At 46.8% G+C, this 25,235-nt stretch overlaps 1 protein-coding gene across 1 annotated transcript in view; it reads left to right on the forward strand.

Moving 5' to 3' along the window:
* The window catches only part of FBXW8 (F-box and WD repeat domain containing 8), an 82,283-nt gene that overhangs the window by 44,221 nt on the left and 12,827 nt on the right, over positions 1–25,235 (forward strand). The window contains exons 6-8 of the mRNA XM_087705671.1: positions 3,079–3,275; positions 4,045–4,254; positions 19,706–19,833. Coding sequence (XP_087561797.1) covers positions 3,079–3,275; positions 4,045–4,254; positions 19,706–19,833 — 535 coding nt within the window. The remainder of the gene's footprint in view (positions 1–3,078; positions 3,276–4,044; positions 4,255–19,705; positions 19,834–25,235) is intronic.

Below are 25,235 nucleotides of genomic sequence, written 5' to 3' on the forward strand. Positions count from 1 at the left end.
TGAAAGCCTCCAGTGATGAAGCTCCCACAACCTCTGAAGGCAACTTCTGTTCCGTGGGTTGATTGTTCTCACTGTCAGAAAACTCCTCCTTATCTCCAGGTTGAATCTCTCCTTGTTCAGTTTCCATCCATTATTCCTTGTCTGGCCTTTGGGTGCCTTGGAAAATAGCTTGACCCCCTCCTCTCTGTGGCAGCCCCTCAAATGTTGGAAGACTGCTATCATGCCTCCCCCAGTCCTTCTCCTCACTAGAATAGCCACGAGTGAATCACTGCAGTTGGTAACTTGGTAACCTGGTTGTTAAGTGAATTTCCTCATTGACTTTGCTTGTCAGAAGGTTGTAAAAGGGGTTAGGTTTAGGGCAGTGATGGCGAACCTATGACACGCGTGTCAGTGCTGACACGCGTAGCCATTTGGGGTGACACGCACAGGATTTCATGCGATTCATCCTCGGCTCCTGCACAGCCGCCGAGGATGAAAGAATCTGTGCTGGAGGAACGGGGGGGGGGGCGGGACGTGTGATCTCCCCCGCCCACACTCACTTACTGTATCGCCGCCGCCCCTTTCTGAGCACAGGGGCTGCTGGTAAGGCGTGCGTGCCGTGCGCACACACGTCATCAGTGCGGCGAGGGAGGACCCGCAGGAGAGGAGCGCGGGAACAGTGCGCGCCTCTCTCCAGTCAGGCCGGCACAGAGAGTCTACTCCTGGGACTGTCAGTTACGACCGCACCACAGCAGGGAACAGCGGAGTGCCAACGGGAACTGTGAGCGCCATTAGCATTGGCTATCTATAATTCTATCTGCTGTCACTGGCCCACTGATGGAGCACCCAAAAAATAAAAAACAAAGGTTAAGTAAAGGGAGTGGTAGTGGCAGTGGCCGACTCTTTCAAGAGACATGGAGCGAGATGTATGGCATTATAGAAAAAAATGGCAAAATTATGTTTTTGTCGAAGTGACACACAACGCGAGTTATGCCCGATTTTTTGCCGATTTTTGACACACCACGCCAAAAAGGTTGCCCATCACTGGTTTAGGGTATGAACCAGTATATCTCCGAAATATATCTTGTGGGTGATTTTTGTCCTTGTAGGGCTGGCAAGTAAGTGACTTTCAGGACCACGGAGAGCAGCCTGATAAGCAATAGGATAGGATAGGATAGGATAAGTTTAGGTTTAGGTTTATTACAATTTATAGGCCGCCCTTTTCCCTGAGGGGACTCAGGGCGGCTTACATAGGATCAGGGGAGGGAAATACAAACAATGACGTAGACAAACATAGAGTAAAATAATGTGCAGCATTCATTCATCATTCGGGAGGGGCGATTATCTTTGTCCCCAGGCCTGACGGGCTAGCCAGGTCTTAAGGGCTATGCGGAAGGCCTGGACGGTGGTGAGAGTACGAATCTCCACGGGGAGCTCGTTCCAAAGGGTCGGAGCTACTACAGAAAAGGCTCTCCTCCTTGTAGTTGCCAGCCGGCACTGGCTGGCAGATGGAATTCGGAGGAGGCCCAATCTGTGAGATCTAATTGGTCGCAGGGAGGTAATTGGCAGAAGGCGGTCTCTCAAGTGGAGAGGATTCTTTATTGGCCAAGTGTGATTGAACACACAAGGAATTTGTCTCTGGTACATAGGCTCTCAGTGTACATAAAAGAAAAGATACATTGGTTACATATCATAAGATACAACACTTAATGATAGTCATAGATTGAAAATAAGCAACCAGGAAACGATCAATATAAATATAAATAAATATAAATAGAATAGGATAGGCTAGAATAGAATAGAGCAAAATAAGGAATAGAATAGAATAGAATAGAATAGAATAGAATAGAATAGAATTCTTTATTGGCCAAGTGTGATTTGACACACAAGGAATTTGTCTTTGGTGCATAAGCTCTCAGTGTACATAAAAGAAAAGATACATTCATCATGAATCATAAGGTACAATACTTAATGATAGTCATAGATTGCAGATAAGCAATCAGGAAACTATCAATATAAATATATATAAATATAAATAAATAAATATAAATAGGATAGGATAGAGCAAACTAAGGAATAGAATAGAATAGAATTGAATTGAATTCTTTATTGGCCAAGTGTGATTGGACACAGAAGGAATTTGTCTTCGGTGCATGAGTTCTCAGTCTACCTAAAAATACAAGGTACATTCTTCAAGAATCATAAGGCCCAACATTTAGTGATTGTCCTAGGGCAGTGTTTTTCAACCTTGGCAACTTGAAGATGTCAGGACTTCAACTCCCAGAATTCCCCAGCCAGCGAATGCTGGCTGGGGAATTCTGGGAGTTGAAGTCCGGACATCTTCAAGTTGCCAAGGTTGAAAAACACTGTCCTAGGGTACAAATAAGCAATAGGGAATTGTTTAAGATTAGATAGAAGATAGAATTCTTTATGGGCCAAGTGCGATTGGACACACAAGGAATTTATCTTTTGGAGACCAATTTGAAACGTTGAAAAAAAGGTTTCTTCCCTTCCAACAGAGAGGCGTCATTCTGGAGACTAGAATCACTCCTGCCTAGCAAAAATGTAAAAAAAAAAAATTATTGTCATTGAGTAGAATCTGGCATAATAAACAAAAGCTGCAACATTTTAAAGCCTTCATATGGGAAGGAAATGGAGACACTCATTTCCTGCCCCCTTTCCTCCACTGATGGAAAAGGTCGTCAGTTTGGCAGTTCAAATCCCTCGCGCTGCGTAATGGAGTGAGCTCCTGTTACTTGTCCCAGCTTCTGCCAACCTAGCAGTTCGAAAGCACGTAAAAATGCAAGTAGAAAAATAGGGGCCACCTTTGGTGGGAAGGGAAGAGCGTTCCGCGAGCCTTCGGCATTGAGTCCTGCCAGCCACATGACCACGGAGATGTCTTCGGACAGCGCTGGCTTCTCGGCTTTGAAACGGAGATGAGCACCACCCCCTAGAGTCAGGAACGACTAGGGCATATGTGTGAGGGGAACCTTTACCTTTACCTTAAGCTAACATTGGGAAATAATAACCAGCATTATATCCTACAGGGAGAGATAGGTTGATATCTATTTTCACAATTGTTCTCTTTTTGGCATGCAGGGTCAGTTAAAGTGTGGAGCCTGTTGGTCGGTTCTGAGCCAATCCACCGATACCAACACAACCAGAAGATTCAAGCCATGGCCCTTTCGACTGAGGGAGCCACCGTAGCGACCGCATCCGGGTTCCAGGTCAAAGTAGAAAGTGCCAATGACAAAGGATACTGGGGAGCCCTGGCTGAGTTTGAGATTCAGAAATGGGTGAGTCTCTTTCTTATCCACAGGAAAAGCCCTTTAAATGTGTCAGATTACATCACCTTTGACCCATGACTGAAGATCAATGCGCTGTGCATTGGATGATGGAGCTGTTGTGGCCCGCCAGTAGAGCTGGCAGCAGATTCGGACAGTGAGGCAGTTGGGGAGGAACCTGGGCCAGTCCTGGAGTCTGGGGGAGGCTCTGATGAGGACTGTGTGTCGGAAGCAGAGAGGGGGCCAGGGCCGTATGCCAGTTCAGAGTCAGGCATCAGTGAGGCAGAGGAACAGCTGGAGCCTGTTCCCAGTGTGAGCATGTGCAGAGCTGCCAGGCGAAGGGAACAGCTAAAGAACAGGGGCCGACTTGGGAGTAAGGCTATAGGCGGACGGTGAATGGCCCCTCCCAGAGGACATAAAAGAGGAGCGAAAGGGGAGTGGAGTTTGCAGGAGACCATTAGTTTGCTTCGTTGGCTCATGACTCTTCGAGACTCCTTGCCAAGTTCTGCAGATATCGGCCTGTCAGCTCTCGAAGCCAGATAAGGTCTGTGACCGTAAATCCTCCCTCGAAAGACTTTGCTGGATGGGAATGAGCAGAATTCGCAATAATTTAATAAAAGAGGGACTAGGAGTTTGCTTCATGCTTTTGGGAAGCCTCGGTCAGAACAGGAGCAGGGACGCAGCTCAAAATGAAAAAGAAAGGAAGGATCAGTAGAAGAACTGTTGATGGGCAAAGTTATTTGAGACTCAACCCTCTCTTCAATCGATTAACTTTTTGCAGGTTAGCTTGCTCCGTCTTATGCCCCAAACTTCAGGCTGCCCAGCTGCCGTAGTAGCGGCGGAGGACGCCATCTACTTCTTGAAAGAAGGAGGGCCAGCTAAAGTCCTGCATTGTGTCTACGGCCAGCCGGTCACATGCCTGGACGTCTCGGCCAAGGAGGCGGCATTCGGAGTCAGGGGCCAAGGCTGGCTGATCAACGAGACCAACAAGGTACCTCAGGGTCTTTAATGCCATGAAACGTTTGATCTTGGCTTCTTTATGGTGCATATGGATTGATTAGCACTTAGCATTTAGACTTGTATACCACTTCATGGTGCTTTTACAGCCCTCTCTAAGTGGTTTACAGAGTCAGCCTCTTGCCCCCAACAATCTGGGTCCTCCTTTTACCCACCTCGGAAGGACGGAAGGCTGAGTCAACTGGAAGGAAGGAAGGAAGGAAGGAAGGAAGGAAGGAAGGAAGGAAGGAAGGAAGGAAGGAAGGAAGGAAGGAAGGAAGGAAGGAAGGAAGGAAGGATAGCAATAGCAATAGCACTTAGACTTATATACCACTTCATAGTGCTTTTACAGCCCTCTCTAAGGGGTTTACAGAGTCAGCCCATTGGCCCCAACCATCTGGGTCCTCCTTTTACCCACCTCTGAAGGAGGGAAGGCTGAGTCAACCTTGAGGCGGTCAGGATCAAACTCCTGGGTGTGGGCAGAGTCAGGCTGCAATATTGCATTCTAACCATTGCGCATTATGGATGGATTGGATAGATGGATGGATGGATGGATGGATGGATGGATGGAAGGAAGGAAGGAAGGAAGGAAGGAAGGAAGGAAGGAAGGAAGGAAGGAAGGAAGGAAAAAAGGAAAAAAGGAAAAAAGGAAGAAAAGTAGCAGTAGCACATAGACTCATATACTGCTTCACGGTGCTTTCCAGCCCTCTCTAAGCACTTTACAGAGTCAGCCTCTTGGCCCCCAACAATCTGGGTCCTCCTTTTACCCATCTCTGAAGGAGGGAAGGCTGAGTCGACCTTGAGCTGATGAGAATCGAACTGCTGGCAGTCTGCAGAATTAGCTTGCAATATTGCTTTCTAACTACTGCACACCTTAGAAAGAAGGGAGGGAGGGAGGAAGGAAGGAAGGCAAGCAGGCAGGCAATAGCCCTTAGACTTATATACTGCTTCATAGTGCTTTTACAGCCCTCTCTAAGGGGTTTACAGAGTCAGCCCATTGCCCCCAACCATCTGGGTTCTCATTTTACCCACCTTGGAAGGACGGAAGGCTGAGTCAACCTTGAGCCAATGAGATTTAAACTGCCAAAGTGCAGCTACCAGTCAGCTGAAGTAGCCAGCAGTACTGCCCTCTAACCATGCATCACCTCAGCTCTCTTGAGAGCTGTTAAGCAGTGGAATAGTTATGGGTCCTCCATTATTGGAAGGTTTTGAGACTGGGCAGTCATTTGTCCAGAAATTAGGAGAATTCCAGTATTGAGTAGTGGTTGGAGGAGGAGGAGGAGGAGGAGTGAGATACTAATCCCATTCTATAAAGCCTTAGTAAGACCTAGAATACCCCACCCAGTTTTGATTACCACACTATAAAAAGACTTTGAGACTCTAGAAAGAGTGCAGAAAAGAGCAACCAGGATGATTAGAGGACTGGAGGCTAAAACATATGATGAACAGTTGCAGGAACTGGGCATGGCTAGTCTAGTGAAGAGAAGGACCAGGGGAGACTTTTGAGGGGCTGCCACTGGGAGGAGGGGGGCAAGCTATTTTCCAAAGCCCCCGAAGGCCAGACAAGGAACAGTGGATGGAAACTGACCAAGGAGAGATTCAACCTGGAAATAAGGAGGAACTTTCTGACAGTGAGAACAATCAATCCATGGAACAGAAGTTGTCTTCGGAAGTTGCGGGGGCTTCATCATTGGATAACTTTCAAGAAAAGACTGGACCGCCATCTGTCAGAAATGGTGTAAGGTCTCCTGTTTGTCCAGGGGGGTTGGGCTCGATGACCTACAAGGGTCCCTTCCAACTTTGTTAATCTCTAAAGTCCCTTCCAACTCTGTGCGGTGAAATGGGGCGGAATCCACTTAACAAATGTCTCCTTTTGCAAACGTAAATTTTGGGCTCGTAAGGACTTACCTGTAGACCGTAATCTCAAAAAGGGAGGGGAGGGAATCTTTCTGTTGTGCTCCCGAGTCTCTTGAGCTGACCCCTGAGGTCATGATAATATGGGTTGGGGGTTTGGGGAGGGGGAGCCTGACATCTCTCCAGTCTGCCTGTCCTAAGGCTCGTGGGCTTTGTGCTTCTAGTTAGCTACACCGCTCATCACAAATTGATGCCAATCACAGCCCCTGTCAAATCAGCACGGTACGATATCTGGAAGAGATTTCATCTCGTCCGCCGTAGCCTCCGGCAATTCATTTCTTTTCCTCAACCTCTCCCTTCCTAAGCAGGACTAATAAATAATTGGATCCTGGGCCTATGCAACGCTTTCAGCAGGGCCTCCGAAACAACGCAGGCTGTATCATTATTTACTTTTGAATGCAAATTTCCCGTCTCCCTCCTCGGCGACTGCGGGCAGCTTACGTAGATCGAAACAACAACGCTAAGAGGAAGAGCAGGATGGAAAAATTATTCGGCACGGGTGGTTCACCCCTTTCGTGTTTTCCAAACCTATAATGTCAGGTTCCATTCAGGCACAGAAAACGAAGCAAGGCGACTTAAGCAGGTAGTTCGTGGTAACTAATCTTTATAACCCTCTCCCGGTACTTCCACGGCGCAAAACACAAGTGAATTAAAGTCAAGCCTGTAATTCCCTACTTCCTTCCACCATTTAAACCAGGGCTGGGTTCCCGCCAGTTCCAACCTCTTCTATAGAAGAGGTTCCACAAATCTACAGTGCCGTTTAGAACTGGTTCCAGCTCCCTCCCTCCCTCCCCCTGCCCGTCTGCACATCATCAAGATGAAGAGCGAGAGGAGGGATTCTGGGAGTTGAAGTCCACAAGTCTTAAAGCTGCCAAGTTTGAACACCCCTGGGGTTTTTTTTTCTAAAGGGTTAGGGGTGCAAGGGTCTTGTCACTTGACAGCTTTAAGACTTGCATGCTTCAAATGCCAGATTTTCTGAGCCAACATTTTGGTTGCTAAGCAAGAGCGTTGTTAAGTGAGTTTCACCACATTTTACAAGTTGGCCACTCCCACCTGGTCACATGGCCAGCAAGCCACTTCCACCCAGTCACATGGCCAGCAAGCCACTCCCACACAGTCACATGGCCAGCAAGCCACTCCCACACAGTCACATGGTCTGCAAGCCACTTCCACCTGGTCACATGGCCGGCAAGCCACTCCCACAAAGCAGGCCACAGCTACAGAAGAGGTTCTTAAAAAATTTGAAACCCATCCCTGATTTAAAGCCTCCTCTGCCCCGCCTTCTCCTACCCTGTTTCCCCAAAAAACAAGACCTCCCCAGATAATAAGCCCAATAGCATGCGCTAAAATAAGCCCCCCCAAAAAATAAGCCCTCCCTGAAAATATTGCAACATAGCAGCAGCAGCCACAAGGTGACCATGCTTGCTTCCTCTTGCACCTCAAAAATAATAAGGCCTAGCGCTTATTTCGGGGGGATCAGAATAAGAAAGAAAATAAGACCCTGTCTTATTTTCAGGGAAACACAGTACACACACACACACAATACATCCAATATACTCTGATGACGTGACAGACTAGGCTGGTTTACATTGCCATGCCTGCGCTCGTGCCGTTCCGTACGAAAATCCCTGCATGATCCGAAGTCCTTCAAGCTCTTGGCGCGGCAGGGAAACAAGTCCCGAAATGCCCCAGTCGCAGATCTCCCCACCAGCGGAGTGGCAGCTCCGAGCCGTTGTGAGTGAGTGCCAGAGCTGACATATACTCCCTTGGAGCGTGCTTTACATGCCGATGTGCGATGCCGTTGAATAAACGGACGCTAAGGCGCATGCTTGTTAAGGAACGTGATCTGAAAATGCGCGTGTTAAAGACGAAGCTGCCCTAATGTATCTAACAATGCGTTGAAGGCACGTTAAAAATGTGTGCCGTGCAACGAAGGTGCATTAAAACACACGTGGATTTTTATCCGTGTGCTGAATTGGCAAATGGGAGCAGAGGAAGCTTGCAGCCCAGAAAAAATTAAACAGCTGAATTAGGTTGGAATGGACAACTTCCCAATCTATAGGTTTTTATTAGGTGCAGGCTTCAGCTCCTTTCGTATCTTAGCTTTCTTTTAAATACCGTTCTTCCGGCTACAGCTAGGCAGTTAAATGTTTATGGGCACCGCTCCCTGACGTTTTAAAACACAGAGGCTAACTGAATCAATGCAGATATTTGCTTGTTTATTTCTGTAGCCTCCTAACCGGCATTATAAAGGCAGACCAATAAAATGTCATCTTTTTCGGACTATAAGGTGCGCATCATGATTTTGAAGAGGAAGATCACTACTCACAAGAGACCATCCAGGCAGAAACCCAATATTTTTACTGTTGCCTTTTTGTTACATTTTGTTGTTTGTTGTTATTTATCAGCACAAATACAACAATATATATATATATATATATATATATATATATATATATATATATATATATATATATATATATATATATATATATATATATATATATATATATATACTTATATACTTATATACTTATATACTTATATACTTATATACTTATATACTTATATACTTATATACTTATATACTTATATATATTAGATTTTTACAACCCCTGGTAAGCCCCAATTATGGGAGGAAGCCAACCGCCTCCATCATGGCTAGCTGATGAGAGCTCAATAGCTTGAAATAGATCTATACTAGTCTCCCTTTATTTATTTATCAGCACAAATAAAACACACACACACACACACACACACACACACACACATATATATTCTCTATCTCTACCATCTATCTATATCTGTCTATCTGTGTGTGTGTGTGTGTGTGTGTAGTATTTGTGCTGATAAATAAATAAAGGGAGACTAGTATAGATCTATTTCAAGCTATTTAGCTCTCATCAGCTAGCCATACCCTTATATATTCACTCTGAAGGCTTCCCAAACCCTCTGCACGCCTTGTTTTTTGCAAAAAAAAAAAAGGGGGGGGCATGCAGAGGTTTGGGAGGCTTGTAGAATGCTCCTGGGGGCTGGGGGGGGCGCAAAAATGAGCAAAAAACAGCCCGTTTTTTGCAAAAAAAAATGGCATGCAGAGCTTTGGGAGGCTTGTAGAATGCTCCTGGGGGCTGGGGGGTGGCAGCACAAAAACGGCCCATTTTTTTCTCTTTTTTGCCCTCCCCAGCCACCAGGAGCATTTTGCAAGCCTCCCAAACTCTCCACATGTCCATTTTTGCTAAGGGGTAGGGTTTTGGGAGGCCAAAAATGCTGTATTCAGTATATAAGCCCAGATTTTCACCCTCTTTTTTTGAGAGAGAAAAAGGTGCGTCTTATACTCCAAAAAATATGGTAGTCAGTTTAAAAATTGCATCCAACAAGTTTCTGTGCCTAAACAGGGCACTTTTTTTTCTTTTTGGGTAGAACTGGAACTCTTGCAAACTTCCAAAATTTGCCAAATAGTCCTTGACTTTCTAGCAGCTCATTTAGTGACTGAAATTACAATGGCACTGAAAAAGAAGGGACTTACGATCGTCTTTCAGACTTACGACCGTTGAAGCATTTGCCACAGGTGATCAAAAGTCGGAGGCTGAGCAACTGACTCGTATTGTGGCGGTTGCCGTGTCCCAGGGTCACGTGGTTTCTCCTTTTGCGACCTTTTGACGAGCAAAGTCTGTAGGGAAACCCGATTCACTTAACAACCGTGCTGCTAACTTAACCACTTCAGGGATTCCCTTAACAACGGTGGCAAGAAAGGTCATAAAACGGGGCAAAATCCAAAGTCTCACCTAGCAACAGAAACTTTGGGCCGAACTCAATGACCTTTCATGACCACATCATCCCTCGCGGGGTGGAATCAGGGCAACTGAATGGAACTGAATGTTTACTGGCCGGATGCTCTTCCCTGTCGCCAATGCGGAGTTTTGTTCGGCAGATATATTCCCATCGTGCCCAGAGAGAAATATCTGACTCTACCTAGAATCGAACTCACAGCCTCCTCATTGTGAGATGGGAGTTCCACCTCTAGACCACTGCACCACTCAAATTTTGGGCGTAAATTGAGGACTACCTGTAACTGATCGCTGTTGCCACTTTACGGCGAGGCAGGGGATGGTAAGGACTGCCAAGGATTTAGGTATGAAAACGTTATTTCAGATTGTTTATTTATGGGTTTATTAAAATGAATTACACGGCTGGCTCACCCAGGGCTTAAAAAAAACTCAACACAAATTAACGTTAAAACACGTCATGACAACCGAGGACAGCGCAAGGCATCCATAAATCGCCATCAGCCTCACAGGTTCAATTAACCTCTCCCCACCGTGCCCAGGTGGGCGTCCGAATTTCTAAAGCTTTCCGAAATGACAGCAGAGTCGGGAGCCAATTGAATTTCCCGAGAATACAATGAAGAGGTGCCACATAATAAAGATTGTAGTATTGCTAACAAGGGACGTGGTGGCTCAGTGGCTAAGACACTGAGCTTGTCAATCAGAAAGGTCGGCGGTTCGAATCCCCAGCGCCGCGTAACGGAGGGAGCTCCCGTGACTTGTCCCAGCTTCTGCCAACCTAGCAGTTCGAAAGCAAGTAGAAAAATGCAAGTGGAAAAATAGGGACCACCTTTGGTGGGTCATGCCGGCCACATGACCTCGGAGACGTCTTCGGACAGTGCTGGCTCTTTGCCTTTGAAACAGAGATGAGCACCGCCCCCTAGAGTCAGGAACGACTAGCGCATCTGTGCCAGGGGAACCATTACCATTACTTGCCACCTTTGTTAAGCGAATCGCTGCCAATTGTTAAGTGAACCTGGTTTCCCCATTAATTTTGCTTGTCCAGAAGGTCGCAGAAGGCGATCTCATAACCCCAGGACACTACAACGCGTCATAAACCGCTAGTCAGTTCCCAAGCACCCACATTTCGATCACGTGACCACGGGGGAGGCTGCAACTGTCATAAGTGTGAAAAAAACGGTCGTGAAATCACTTTTTTCAGTGCTGCCACGACTTCCTTGAGAATTCATGCCCCTTCCTTGCTAAGATTGGAGTCATGGAGAGAAACTCCTGAGATCTTGGATGAATCTCCAGGTTTTAGCTCAGGGGTGTCAAACTCAAGGCCTGTGGGCTGAATACGGCCCATGGGGCGCTTAGATCTGCCCCGCGATGCCTCTGCCGGATAAAATGGGGCAAGGGGGGGCCCTCGCGCAGCCACCCTGTGCCCCATTTCGGCATCAGGGCATTTGGGGGGGCTCCTGTGGCCCCCCCATGCCCCTTTTTGGATGGCAGGGTGCTGCAGGAGGCCATCCAGGCCAAAAATGGTGTGGGGGCCATTGTGCATTCCCCCGCACCCCTTTTTGGCTGGCGGAGTGCTACACCCCCCAGCCCGCGGAGTTCAACTACAATGCTGAAGACCCCCAGTTTGCCACCCCTGTTCTAGCTGAAGAACCAACCACACAATCACCCCAATACAAGAGATCTCGGGGGGGGGGGCTCCCAGTTGCCAGTTTAGGCATCCGCGCGATCTCCCGAATAGGTTTCCAGTTTTGGTGCGCGTTGGACAGATGGCTTCCGAGCGGCGCATCAGTGTTTATTTTAATCAGGGAGATGGAGCAGAAAGAGCCCAGACAGCCGAGATGTGTTTGACAAGGACAGTGGCTGGTTGGCATTGCCAGGCTGGCTGACATCACACCAAAAACTAATTACTAATGTCTATTATGATAATTATTCCCCAGACACAAAGGGACTTTGCACGAGTGGATTAATCTGGTCAGAAGTCAATGATTTGTCTCTAGATTGTTACAGAAGACGTATCGGTACCTTTTGGCACTCTTCCGGGTGGGATGAGAAACACAACACAACACACACACACACGCTCACACACACACACACAGGCATTATGTTGCCAGCCCAGGATTCTGCATATGTCTATCCAAAGCATTTAGATGCCCTGGATCAGGTTTAAGTGGGTGCTGTGAATCTTCCACATGACTACAATTACTCCTTGCTTTATATATATATATAGAAATGGAAGCAATAGACTTCCTCCCATATTTGGGCATACCAGGGGTTGTGACACTAAATACATACCTATTTCCCTGGCTCAGCTGATCAACACAAATGTAACAAAGGCAACAGTAAAAATATTGGGTTTCTGTCTGGATGGTCTCTTGTGACGAGCCGATAGACAGAGAAATGGAAGCAGTAGGCTTCCTCCCATATTTGGGCATACCAGGGGTTGTGACACTAAATACATATATGCATGCATGCATGCATGCATACATACATACATACATGATAGATGATGATGATAGATAGATAGATAGATGATAGATAGATAGATAGATGAGATAGAGATAGATAGATAGATAGATAGACAGACAGATAGATAGATAGATAGATAGATAGATAGATAGATAGATATGATATAAAGATAGGTAGGTAGGTAGGTAGGTAGGTAGGTAGGTAGGTAGGTAGGTAGATAGATAGATAGATAGATAGATAGATAGATAGATAGATAGATAGATAGATAGATATGATATAGATATAGATGGGTAGATGGGTAGATAGATAGATAGATAGATAGATAGATAGATAGATAGATAGATAGATAGATAGATAGATAGATAGATAGATAGATAGATAGATAGATATGATATAGATATAGATGGGTAGATGGGTAGATAGATAGATAGATAGATAGATAGATAGATAGATAGATAGATAGATAGATAGATAGATAGATATGATATAGATATAGATGATAGATAGATAGATAGATATGATATAGATAGATGATAGATAGATAGATAGATAGATAGATAGATAGATAGGTAGATATGATATAGATATAGATATAGGTAGATATAGATATAGATATATATTATTGCTGTTTTATAGCCCATCAAGTAATTTTCATTTGGCTAATTTACCCTACCGGACTGTCTCCGTTCTGCTCCAAATGCAAATTTCCCCCTCACCGCAAGAGCGATCAATTTTGATTTTCGAGAAGCTTAAAAACCGAGTGACCCCTCAAAGCTAGCCACTTTATTTAAAAGATTGGGTTTTTTTTCATCTTTGGCGCCCAATTACGATCTTGCCCTGCTGTAAAAGTGGGTTTAAAACAATGAAACCAATTTATATTGAGAGCCTTTAATCTTCGCCGTTTCCCAAACTCATCGGTAACGCATAGAAACATTTCCTTTCCAAAAGAAAATTCAAAATTTGCAGATTTGAGTCCTTTTTTCACCAATGTTCACAGTTCAGATTGACCCTATTTCTTAAAAATCAGAATCTCCACCTGGCCGTTGAGTAGCCTCTTAATTCAAGACATACAATCAGGGCCATACCCAGAGGTGGGTTCCTACCGGTTCGGTCGGGTTCGGCCGAATAGGTATTAAAAATCTGGCATACCTTTCAGAGCTGGTAGTAATGGCAGGCTGGCCCGAACCAATTCTCTTGGGTTTTGCTTCACAGAACCGGTAGTGAAAAGTTTTGAAACCCACCCCTGGCCGCACCCCTCATCTTCTCATCCTCCCCATGCCCGGTGTCAGTCGCGTCCCAGTCTGATCCCTCAGGAAAGAAAGACCCTCGATTCCCATTTGATTGAAGTGAAAGGTTATTTTACTAAGAACTGCGGTAAAGTTAGGCAAGATCTGAGTTTCCCGCACTCAAAAGATACAGAAAGGTTCCCCTCTTCCCAGCCCCTTCCCCCATGACTAGTCCATCTTCAGCCAGTTGGAACTCGCCCTTTCATCTTTTCTTCGGGGCTCAAACGAATTTGGCTACCTCCATTTTGCCGCCGACAGACGTCTGCCTCTTCCCCACCTCGCCTGGCTTGGCTCAGTTCCCCACTTGGCAGGACAGACCCAACAAGCACAAACAGAAGAGACTGCAGGTGCTCTGGCACGGCTCTGTACCCCTGGTCCGGCCCTGCTTGGCAAATAAACACCTTTGAGCTGATGGCTTTGACTCTCTTTTAGCCCCAGCCTAAAAGGAGAGGGGCTGCTTTGGCCCTGGTTTTATGGAAAAGCATCGGCAGTCCTCCGTGCACCAAGCTAGATACGAAGAAGAGAGTTGGGGAACATGGGTTTTGGAGTTGGGTTGGATGCTGTTGATTCGTGATGTCTCACGAAGCCTTGGCTTCATTGGGATCTTCCAAGTACCGTATTTTTCAGACTATAAGATGCACCAGTGTATAAGACACACCAAGATTTCAAAGAATGTTTTTGTCCTCCCTGGCCCCCAGGAGCACTCTACACGCTTCAGCAGGGCTGGGGGAAGGCAAAAATGCCCCCGTTTTTGCAAAAAAACAGGTTATTTTTGCAAAAATGGGGGCATTTTTGTCTCCTCCAACCCTGCTGAAGTCTGCAGAGTGCTGCTGGGGGCTGGGGGAAGGCAAAAATACCTCCGTTTTTGTGAAAAATGACCCATTTTTCTCAAAAATGGGATGCTGGGGTGGGGCTTGGGGAGGCCAAAAATGGCTGTATTCAGTTTATAAGATGCATCAACATTTCCACCCTCTTTTAGGTGGGTGGGAAGATGTGTCTTATACGCTGAAAAATATGGTATTTCTTTATGATTAAATCTCTTGTTTAGCATCACGTAGAACAGAGGTGTCAAACTCAAGGCCCAGGGGCCAAATCCAGCCCACAGAGTGTTTACCCGCGGTGCCTCTGTCAGCAAAAACGGAGCTTGGGAGGACCACAGGTTCCATTTTTGCTGGCATCGCGGCTGAGAAAAGAGCTCGGGAGCCCATTTTTGCTGGAAGAGCGCTCAGGCCACCCCAGGTGCCCCCAACATGAGTGCTGTCAAGCTGGCCACGCCCAATCCTGATGCAGCTCACAACAAAATAGCCGTGACGTAGAACAAGTGTCCCCCCCACTGGAGTGGTATTCACTTACCCTCCCTACCGTTTTGCAAATGTGAGCCCATGAGCCATGTCCACACATGTGCTCAGCCTTCTGCGCATGTGCTTTGGCTTAAAAAAGGGTCTAAATGGAAAGCCATAGAGCTGGGGTGGGTGGGCGAGGCCAGCCACAATTTCTGCTACCGGTTTGGGCGAACCGGTCGGAACCTGCTGAATACCACCTCTGGTCCCAACCCCCTGTCTGTTGACCGGCACCAAGACAGAAATCCATCCGCGCCAACAAGGGAAGCCCCCATCCACGGGAGGCAGGCAGCATGCGATAGCAGCCCCCTTGCGGTCTGTAGGAAAAACCTCCCCCTTTTGGGTCCCTGATGTAGAAGCAACCCACTCCTGAATGCAAAGGAGAGGGGGCATGAGCCCACATATACACACCTGCCCATGGAAAAAAAATCACCTTTGGAATAGCATAAAATGCAGAGTTTTTTTTCCTTCCCCAGGCTGGGTTTTCTGTGGCAAGGAATTGCAAGACAGACTGGCTGGCTGGCTGTCAAAAAATTACATCATATCGGAGCAAACTGCTTTTAAATCAAGCATCCATTATTCATGCATATTAACTGTTTTCCTCTCTACCCTCCCATTTTGTTTTTTTTTTAATCCACACATTCTCTCCCTCTCTCCTTCTCTCTCGTTCCTCATTTTTCACCTAACCGTGTCTTTTCGCTCTCTCTCCTCCGCTTGTTCCTTCCTTCCATTAGTTGGTTTTCCAAATTTTCAAAAAGGGACACGGTGGCTCAGTGGCTAAGACGCTGAGCTTGTTGATCAGAAAAGTCGGCAGTTCGGGGGGGTCGAATCCCTAGCGCCGCGTAACGGAGGGGGCTCCCATTACTTGTCCCAGCTTCTGCTAACCTAGCAGTTCGAAAGCACGTAAAAATGCAAGTAGAAAAATAGGAGCCACCTTTGGCGGGAAGGTGACAACGTTCCGTGCGCCTTCAGTGTTTAGTCATGCCAGCCACATGACCACGGAGATGTCTTTGGACAGCGCTGGCTCTTCAGCTTAGAAACGGAGATGAGCACCGCCCCCTAGAGGCGGGAACAACTAGCACATAGGTGTGAGTGGAACCTTTACCCTTACCTTAGATTTATTATCCAATATGTCTGCTTTTCTGGGGTTATAGAGGCAGTTCTCAGGTTACAAACTGATGGAACAGCATGGCAGCCACAACCAGAAGGACACTCCACACATACCTTTCTCAAGGCTATATCCTAGGTTACCTGCAACAGCCGAAGGGGAGTGATCTCTACAGTTCACGAATTAGAAAATGTGATTTATAACACACCATGGAGCCGGGGGGGGGGGGACGGGACAAGTGCCATAATTGGGCTGTAAATTACGTGGGGTCAGAACTGGCTTCACTTGGGTGCGTGCAGACATGTTGCTCCCAATAAATAACTGGATTTCTTTTGAAGCTTGGCTGGAGGCTCATGATTTAATTAGGGCATCCCTTGGAATTCTGACATTCGTTTTCCAAATCTTTGCATCGGGGCTGCAAAACAAACAAACCATTTACAAAGTAACAATCCAATTCTTTACCCCTGTGCCCATTTGCCCGTCCCACCCCGCCTTTCTGCCCGAGGCGAACGGTTCCCAGTGACCAACTTTTACCCTGGCGCAGAGGTGGCATTTATAGGGCTAATGCATCGGCCAAGTGCCGGAGAAAATCTCAGCCATGAATAATTGAGCCCCCTCTGCCGTAGCCCAACAAAGTCCCGTTCACTCAGCCTTATTAAAAGAGCAAGCGAGGGGAGAGGGGGTGAGACAGCAGGAGACCGTCGAGGGATTTGTAACATGGGAAGATTCGCCCGTGAAATGGATGCCGTTGTGTTGTGGTGTTCTCCCCACCCCCACCGCCCCTTCTCTTATCTCCGGGGTCTTTAACTCAACGTCACGGCGAAGGCCGAGTTAAGGCATTTGGGGATACGTTGAATTATTCAGTGTAAAGCAGAACGGCGGGGGTGGGAGGGGATTGGAGTCCAGAAATTTTGATTTTTGAGAGCTTGGAAGTTGTTGGGTTTCTGAAGGTTGGCCTCTGGTATCTGTTGTCCCTGGCAAAAGGGCATAGTCTGGAGCCCTTGATTGATTGATTGATTGATATCCTGCCTTTATTATTGAAACGTAAATGATTTCAACTTCTGCCCTCAAAACTGCTTTAAGGCACTGCACACCAAGACAACTAGACACAAGGACAGTTTTCTCCCGAATGCCATTGCTCTGCTAAACAATTAAACCCCATAAACACCGTCCAACTATTTACTAAGACTGTATTACTATTCTTCTTCTCATCCTTCCTAGTACATACCTCTCCCCACTTCTATAACCATGTTGCTTGTATCTTTACAATTTATATTGTATTATTTGTTCCTAGTACGATTTGATTGAGTGTCCAACCACACTAGGCCAATAAAGAATTCTATTCCCCTTATTATTTTCACTGGGGAAGGCAGCAACCATCTCCAACATACACCTTCCTCCTCCTCTTTCCCCCACAGAAACAGCAGCCCCACAAAGTGAGTTGGATGTAGAGAGAGGCGAGTGGCCCAAAGTCACCCAGATAGCTTTCATGGCTGAGGTGGGACTAGAAACTCACCGTCTCCCGCTTTCTAGCTTTGAATGCTAGGGATCATGTGAATCCACTTTGAAAGAATCCACCTGATCCTATTTGCTAAGCTCAGGGTCCACAAAAGGGAAGGGCAGTTGAGAAAAGGCTGAATCTCAAAAGAGCATCTGAGAAGGTTGTCCAACTCGCATGACTTAACCCAAGCCTAGTCAACCTCAACCACTGAACAGGAATGATGGTAGCTTAACTCCAGCGACATTAACAGATTGGAAGGGACCTTGTAGGTCATCTAGTCCAACCCCTCATCCAAGCAGGAGACCCTACATCATTTCTGACATGGCACTTCAGTCTCTTCTTGAAAGCCTCCAGTGATGAAGCTCCCACAACCTCTGAAGGCAACTTCTGTTCCATGGGTTGATTGCTCTCACTGTCAGGAAATTTCTCCTTATTTCCAGGTTGAATCTCTCCTTGATTAGTTTCCACCCATTGCTTCTTGTTCTACCCTCAGGTGCCTTGGAGAATAGCTTGACTCCCTCTTCTTTGTGGCAACCCCTGAGATATTGGAAGACTGCTATCATGTCTCCCCTAGTCCTTCTTTTTATTAAACTAGACATCCCCAGTTCCTGCAACCGTTCTTTATATGTTTTAGCCTCCAGTCCCCTCATCATCTTTGTTGCTCTCCTCTGCACTCTTTCTAGAGTCTCCACATCTTTTTATAGTGTGGTGACCAAAATTGGATGCAGGATTCGACGTAGAACAGCCTGTCTCAACCTTGGCAAGAACCTGTGGACTTCAACTCCCAGAATTCCCCAGCCTCAGTTGCATAGGTCTTGAAATTGCCCAGGTTGAGAAACATTGCATTAGAAGGCCAATGCTTTTATCAACGTATCGCTATTCCAGATGGCTATCCCTCAAAATAGCCAAGCTTCATTGCCTTGGATTAAAGCTGTGTGATTCGTTTTAATAAAGCCATAAATAAATAATCTGAAATAAATGTTAGGAATATAATTCTAACAGTTGGGTTGGCAATATATAAATCATGTAACAATGCTGTACCCGTTTCTTTAAATCATACTGTAAAATGTGATTGGTTGCTGTTTTCCTCAATTGGCCATAAGAGGGAGCCAGAACGACTGTTAGCTCTCTGTTTTGTTAGATGCTGGGCTGATCTGATCAGAGTGTTTTGGAAGCTGGCTGTTAGAAAGTGCCGTCAGCTATTGTAAGTTTTGCAACTGCTAGCAAATTTTGAGTACTGAACTGATTATATGATTACTGGACTATATTATTTGGATTATCCCTTAATTGAAAGACATTGATGACTGACTGTCTTATCCGTGTATGACTTGGACTGTTTGATGGACTCTAATACCTCTATTTCCACGAAAGTAAAAGGATATTTAAACTGCAGTGTCTCGGTATGCTGGTTTGTGTGTTCTCCAACACAACTCTCACAACGCTTTGCTGAACATACTCGCTCTCCTAACAGGGAGCTTACCTAACAAACATTTTCATACCTGAACCCTTGCAGCCCTCATCATCTCCTGCCTTGCTGTACGGTTGCAACAGTGATCAGTTACAGATAGTCCTCAATTTACGACCACAGTTGGGCCCAAAATTTGTGGTGCAGTGCCCTTGAGGTGGATCTTTCCCCTCACAATCAGCAGGCTGTGAGTTCAATCCAAGGTAGAGGCAGATATTTCTCTCTCTGGGCACATTGAGAATAGATCTGCTGAACAAAACTCGGCTCTGGCGACAGGAAGGGCATCCGGCCAGTAAACACTCTGCTCCATTCAGTTTGCCCAGACTCCACCCCGCAAGAGATTACGGGGTCTTTAAAAGGAGATGATGATTCTCTCTTTTATGATTCACTCGGCCGTTTTATTTTATTTTTTAATCAAATAAATGTTCTGCTCAGTTCCAGCTCCTACAGACAGAAGATAAATTGCAGAAACCTAAAACCGAGCCAAAGAGATGATGTATGAAATCCAAGCTGCAGACAATCACGAGTCCGTCCATTGTCCTCAGCTGACCCCCTCCGTGTTTCTGTGCTGTTTCTTTCAGATCCTCCTCTACAACGTGGAAACGGGGCAGTGCGTAACGCAACTCGGTGGCCCTATGGGTGACTTCACATGCCTCAACCTCCAGGAGAGTCCCCCCCACATGCTGGTCGCTGGAAATAAAGTCAGAAGGTAAAATCTAAGCCAGGGTGGGTTGCCTTTGGTGGGCTAACATGGTGGGGGGGGGGGGGCTGTTTAAATTTGGGGCAGGCGTCTCAGGGCCAAAAGGCAGGATGATGACACAGAGGCAGTGACTCCAAGAATTTGCTTCCTGGTTTAGCACTAGCAATAGCACTTAGACTTATATACCGCTTCACAGTACTTTCCCGCCCTCTCTAAGCGGTTTACAGAGTCAGCCTCTTGACCCCAACAATCTGGGTCCTCATTTTACCCACCTTGGAAGGATGGAAGGCTGAGTCAACCTTGAGCTGGTCAGAATCAAACTCCTGCAAGTCAGCAGAATTAGCTTGCAATACTGCATTCTGATAGATAGAATAGAATAGAATAGAATAGAATAGAATAGAATAGAATAGAATAGAAAGATAGATAGATAGATAGATAGATAGATAGATAGATAGATAGATAGATAGATAGATAGATAGATAGATAAGCAGACAGAAAGACAGACAACACAGAGAGAGACAGAGATACATATAGATAGATTCAGAGAGATGGAGAGAGAGACAGAGAGACAGAGAAAGAGAGAGATGAGACATAGATAGATAATAATAGCACTTAGACATATACCACTTCACAGTGCTTTTACAGCCCTCTCTAAGCGGTTTACAGAGTCAGCCTCTTGCCCCCAACAATCTGGGTCTTCTTTTTACCCATCTCTGAAGGAGGGAAGACTGAATCAACCTTGAGCTGGTAAGAATTGAACTGCTGGCAGTCGGTAGAGTTAGCTTGCAATATTGCTTTCTAACTAGAGGATGGAGGATGGATGGATGGATGGAAGGAAGGAAGGAAGGAAGGAAGGGCAAAGCAATAGAAAATAGCACAGACTTATATACCGCTTCACAGTGCTTTCCAGCCCTCTCTAAGCAGTTTACAGAGTCAGCCTCTTGACCCCCAACAATCTGGGTCCTCCTTTTACCCATCTCGGAAGGATGGAAGGCTGAGTCAACCTTGAGCCAATCAGGATCGAACTGGTGACAGTGGGCAGAATTACCCTGCAATCCTGCATTCTAACTATTGCACCACCAAGGAAGGAAGGAAGGAAGGGAGGGAGGGTGGGAGGGAGGGAGGGAAGGAAGGAAAGGAAGGAAGGAAAGGAAGGGAAGGAAGGAAGGGAAGGGAAGGGAAGGAAGGAAGGAAGGAAGGAAGGAAGGAAGGGAGGGAGGGAGGGTGGGAGGGAGGGAGGGAAGGAAGGAAAGGAAGGAAGGAAAGGAAGGGAAGGAAGGAAGGGAAGGGAAGGGAAGGAAGGAAGGAAGGAAGGAAGGAAGGAAGGAAGGAAGGAAGGAAGGAAGGAAGGAAGGAAGGAAGGAAGGAAGGGCACTTAGACTTATATACTGCTTCACAATGCTATCCAGCCCTCTCTAAGCAGTTTACAGAGTCAACCTTTTGCCCCCAACCATCTGGGTCCTTATTTGACCCACCTCGGAAGGATGGAAGGCTGAGTCAACCTTGAGCCTGGTGAGATTTGAACTGTCAAATTCCAGGCAGACAGCAGTCAGCAAAAATAGCTTGCAGTACTGCCCTCTAACCACTGAGCCACCACCATTTAGAGATGTCACATCAGTTTTCTGAGTGTTTTCCCTCTCCAAACGGTGGGAAATCACTCTTGCTTTGTTTAGTGACCAGTCCAGTTACAACGGGACTGGAAAAAAAGCAACTTGGTCTCACTTAGCGACCATTACTGCATCCCCATAGTCAAAATTTGGACATTTGGCAAGCAGCTGAGGTCAGGTGATCGTCCTTTGTGACCTTTGGACAAACGAGGTCAGCCGGATTCACTTAAGGACTTACCTGATTCACTCAACAGCTGCGGCCAAAAATTAAAAAAAAGGTCGTAAAATTTGCCACTGCTCACTTAACAACCGCCTAGCTTAGCGACAGAACGTCCGGTCCCAATTCTGCTCCTAAGCCAGGGACTATCTGTAGCCTGAAAGAAGGAGCATTGGGATTCTTCTGCTGTCTTAGCTCTGAAATTTCCAGAGTTCGAAGACTGGTGGACTTCAACTCCTAGAATTCCCCAGCCATATGGCTGGGGAATTCTGGGAGTTGAAGTCCACCAGTCTTCAAGTGGCCATCTTTTGGAGAGCCCTTCTGTTCAAGGCCCTGAGAGATTCCATATCAAGGAAGTTTCAGTAAATCACCTCTGCAGCTTCCAACAAAACCAGAAAAAGTGCAGAGAAGAGCAACCAGGATGTTGAGGGGACTGGAGACTAAAACATACAACGAACCATTGCAGGAACTGGGCATGGCTAGTCTAGTGAAGAGAAGGACCAGGGGAGGCAGGATAGCAGACTTCCAATATTTGAGGGGTTGCCACAGAGAGGAGGGGGTCAAGCTATTTTCCAAAGCCCCCGAAGGCCAGACAAGGAACAATGGATGGAAACTGACCAAGGAGAGATTCAACCTGGAAATAAGGATAAATTTCCTGACAATGAGAACCATCAACCCATGGAACAGAAGTTGCCATCGGAAGTTGTGGGAGCTTCATCACTGGAGGCTTTCAAGAAGAGACTGGACTGCTGTCTGTAAGAAATGGTGTAGGGTCTTCTGCTTGGGCGGGGGGTTGAAATAGATGACCTCCAACGTCCCTTCCAACTCTGTTAATTTGAATCTATCTAAGATGATCAAAGGCCTGGAGGCTAAAACATACGATGGACGGTTGCAGGAATTGGGCATGGCTAGTCTAGGGAAGAGAAGCACTAGGGGAGACATGAGAGCATCTTCCAATATTTGAGGGGCTGCCAGAGAGTGGAGGGGGTCAAGCTGTTTTCCAAGGCACCTGAAGGCCAGACAAGGAATAATGGATGGAAAATGAACAAGGAGAGATTTAATTTAGAAATAAGGAAGAATTTTCTGACAGTGAGGACAATCAACCCATGGAACAGAAGTTGCCTTCAGAAGTTATGGGAAGCTGTCACGAAGAGACTGGAGAGCCATCTGTCAGAAATGGCTTAGGGTCTCCTGCTTGGGTAGGGGGTTGGACTAGATGACCTGCAAGGTCCCTTCCAACTCTGTTAATATAATCCTTCACGCATTAGGTAATGGTTCGCTCCTGTTTCTTTTTAAAGAGATCCATCAATCTCCTTCCCTCTTCCTTTTTTAAAAAAAACTATTCGGTGGGGGCAGTTGGGGCACCTCCCAGCCAGGTCTTTGGAATGCCTCTTCCTTCCTCTCTGACAGTCGCAAAATCAGCCTGGCATGGAAAACCTCACTTCCTGGAAGAGCCAAGCCAAGGAAAATTACCCCGGGCGAGGAATTCCTGGAGCCAGACGCCTTCGTTTCCCCACCAAACCGCAGCCAAAACGTACATTGGGGCAGTTCTGATGCCCCTCCAGATTTTATTTTTTGAAAAGGACTCCGGTCCTCCTGAACAGATTCCAGGCTGGACAGATTAATCGCCTTCCTGTCCTCAGCTTTGCCAATCATGTTTTTGTTAGTTTTTCCCGTCTTCTTCCTAACTTCCCTTGGCAAAGAAATAGAAATATATTGGGAGGGGTGGATGCAGCTCACCTTCCTTTTCTTCGTCTCTCAGCCAGAGTAGAATAAGAGAACGGCAGAGCTGGAAGGGACCTTGGAGATCTTCTAGTCCAACCCCCTGCCTAGGCAGGAAACCCTACACCACTTCAGACAGATGGTTAGCCAACATCTTCTTTAAAACTTCCAGTGTTGGAAGATTCACAACTTCTGGAGGCAAGTTCTTCCACTGATTAATTGTCCTCACTGCCAGGAAATTTCTCCTCAGTTCAAAGTTGCTTCTCTCCTTGATTTGTTTTCTTTCTTTCTTTCTTTCTTTCTTTCTTTCTTTCTTTCTTTCTTTCTTTCTTTCTTTCTTTCTTTCTTTCTTTCATCTATCTATCTATCTATCTATCTATCTATATCTATCATCATCTATCATCTATCCATCTATCCATCCATCCATCCATCCATCCATCCATCCATCCATCCATCCATCCATCCATCCATCCATCCATCTATCTATCTATCTATCTATCTATCTATCTATCTATCCAGAGCTGGAAGGGACCTTGGAGGTCTTCTAGTCCAACCCCCTTCTCAGGCAGGAAGCAATATGCAGGAAGTCCTCGGCTTAGGACCACAAAAAAATCCCATCATTTATAGTGCTCCGACGTGAAGCATTTGTTAAGCGAGTTTGCCTCCTTTTAACTACTTTTCTTGCCACCGTTGTTAAGTGAGTCACTGCAGCTGTTCAGTTCAGTGACCTGGCTGTAAAGTGAATCCAGCTTCCCCATAGGCAGAAGGTCGCGAAAGGAGATTGTGTGACCCCGGGACACTGCAACCGTCATAGATATGAACCGGTTGCCAAGCAACCGAATTTTGATCAGGTGATCAAACGTTGCAACGGAAAACGGTCATAAGTCCCCTTGTTTCCAGGGCTGTCGTGACTTTGAACCGCTGCTAAATGAATTGTTGTAAGTGGAGGACTACCTGTACCATCCCAGACAAAAATGCCTGTCCTCTTCTTGAAAACTTCCTGTGATGGAGGAGCCCACAACTTCTGGAGGCAAGCCATTCCGCGGATTAATTGTTCTCACTGTCAGTGTTGGAAGGGGCCTTGTAGGTCATCTAGTCCAACCCCCTCCCTGGCCAACGTTGGCGCCAACCAGTTTCCCCCTGCTCCTCTTCCCCCTTCCTCTTCCCCCGGCCAATTCCGTATCTGCCGGAGAAAGGACCAGCCTGGAGCCACCAACCCAGCGCCAGAAGAGGAGTCTTCCCAACGGGCCAGTTGGGAAGACTTTGGAAAACAACTCGAAGCGCGCGGCTCTGTTTTCCCTGGGCACCGGCGTCTGGAAGCCCGCTCTCTGCTAATGAAGCCACAAAGCCTCAGCCAGGACTGGAGGGGGGGAAGCTGAAGGCAGGCTCATCAGCATACGCGGCGCCAGCGGGCAGCGAGCCAGGCCCCGCGCGCGCCCCGCCAGGGATGGGGCTGGAAAGCCTTCTGCTGGGGCCCCGGGAACAACTTTGGGCGAGCTTCTTCCTCCCTCAGAGCCGGAGGAAGAAGGACGGGGGCTTTGTTGACTCCATCTGTGGATGCGCCGCACGGCGGAGGTGTTGGGAGAGCCCCAGCCCATCCGCGCGGCCTTCCTCCTTCCAACCTGTCAGATGGTTCCCGCGCGGCTGGAGGCTTTTGTCGTCTTTCTTTCTTTCTTTCTGTTTTTGCTCTAATTGTCAGAATAGAGTTATTCGCCGGCTCCCATGGAGCGGTTTCATTAAAGGAGGGGAAAAGGGGGTGGGGGGAGCTTCTCTTTGGATCAGAGCAGGGATGCCGAACAATGGAAGTCCTGGCACCGCGACTGCTCTCCTTGGTGGTCTCCAGTTCACACTTTTTTTCTTTTCTT

Source organism: Thamnophis sirtalis, unplaced genomic scaffold (genome assembly GCF_051295495.1).
Source record: "Thamnophis sirtalis isolate CommonGarterSnake01/CBP01778 unplaced genomic scaffold, rThaSir2_p1.2 scaffold_2, whole genome shotgun sequence".
NCBI classification, from domain to species: domain Eukaryota; kingdom Metazoa; phylum Chordata; class Lepidosauria; order Squamata; family Natricidae; genus Thamnophis; species Thamnophis sirtalis.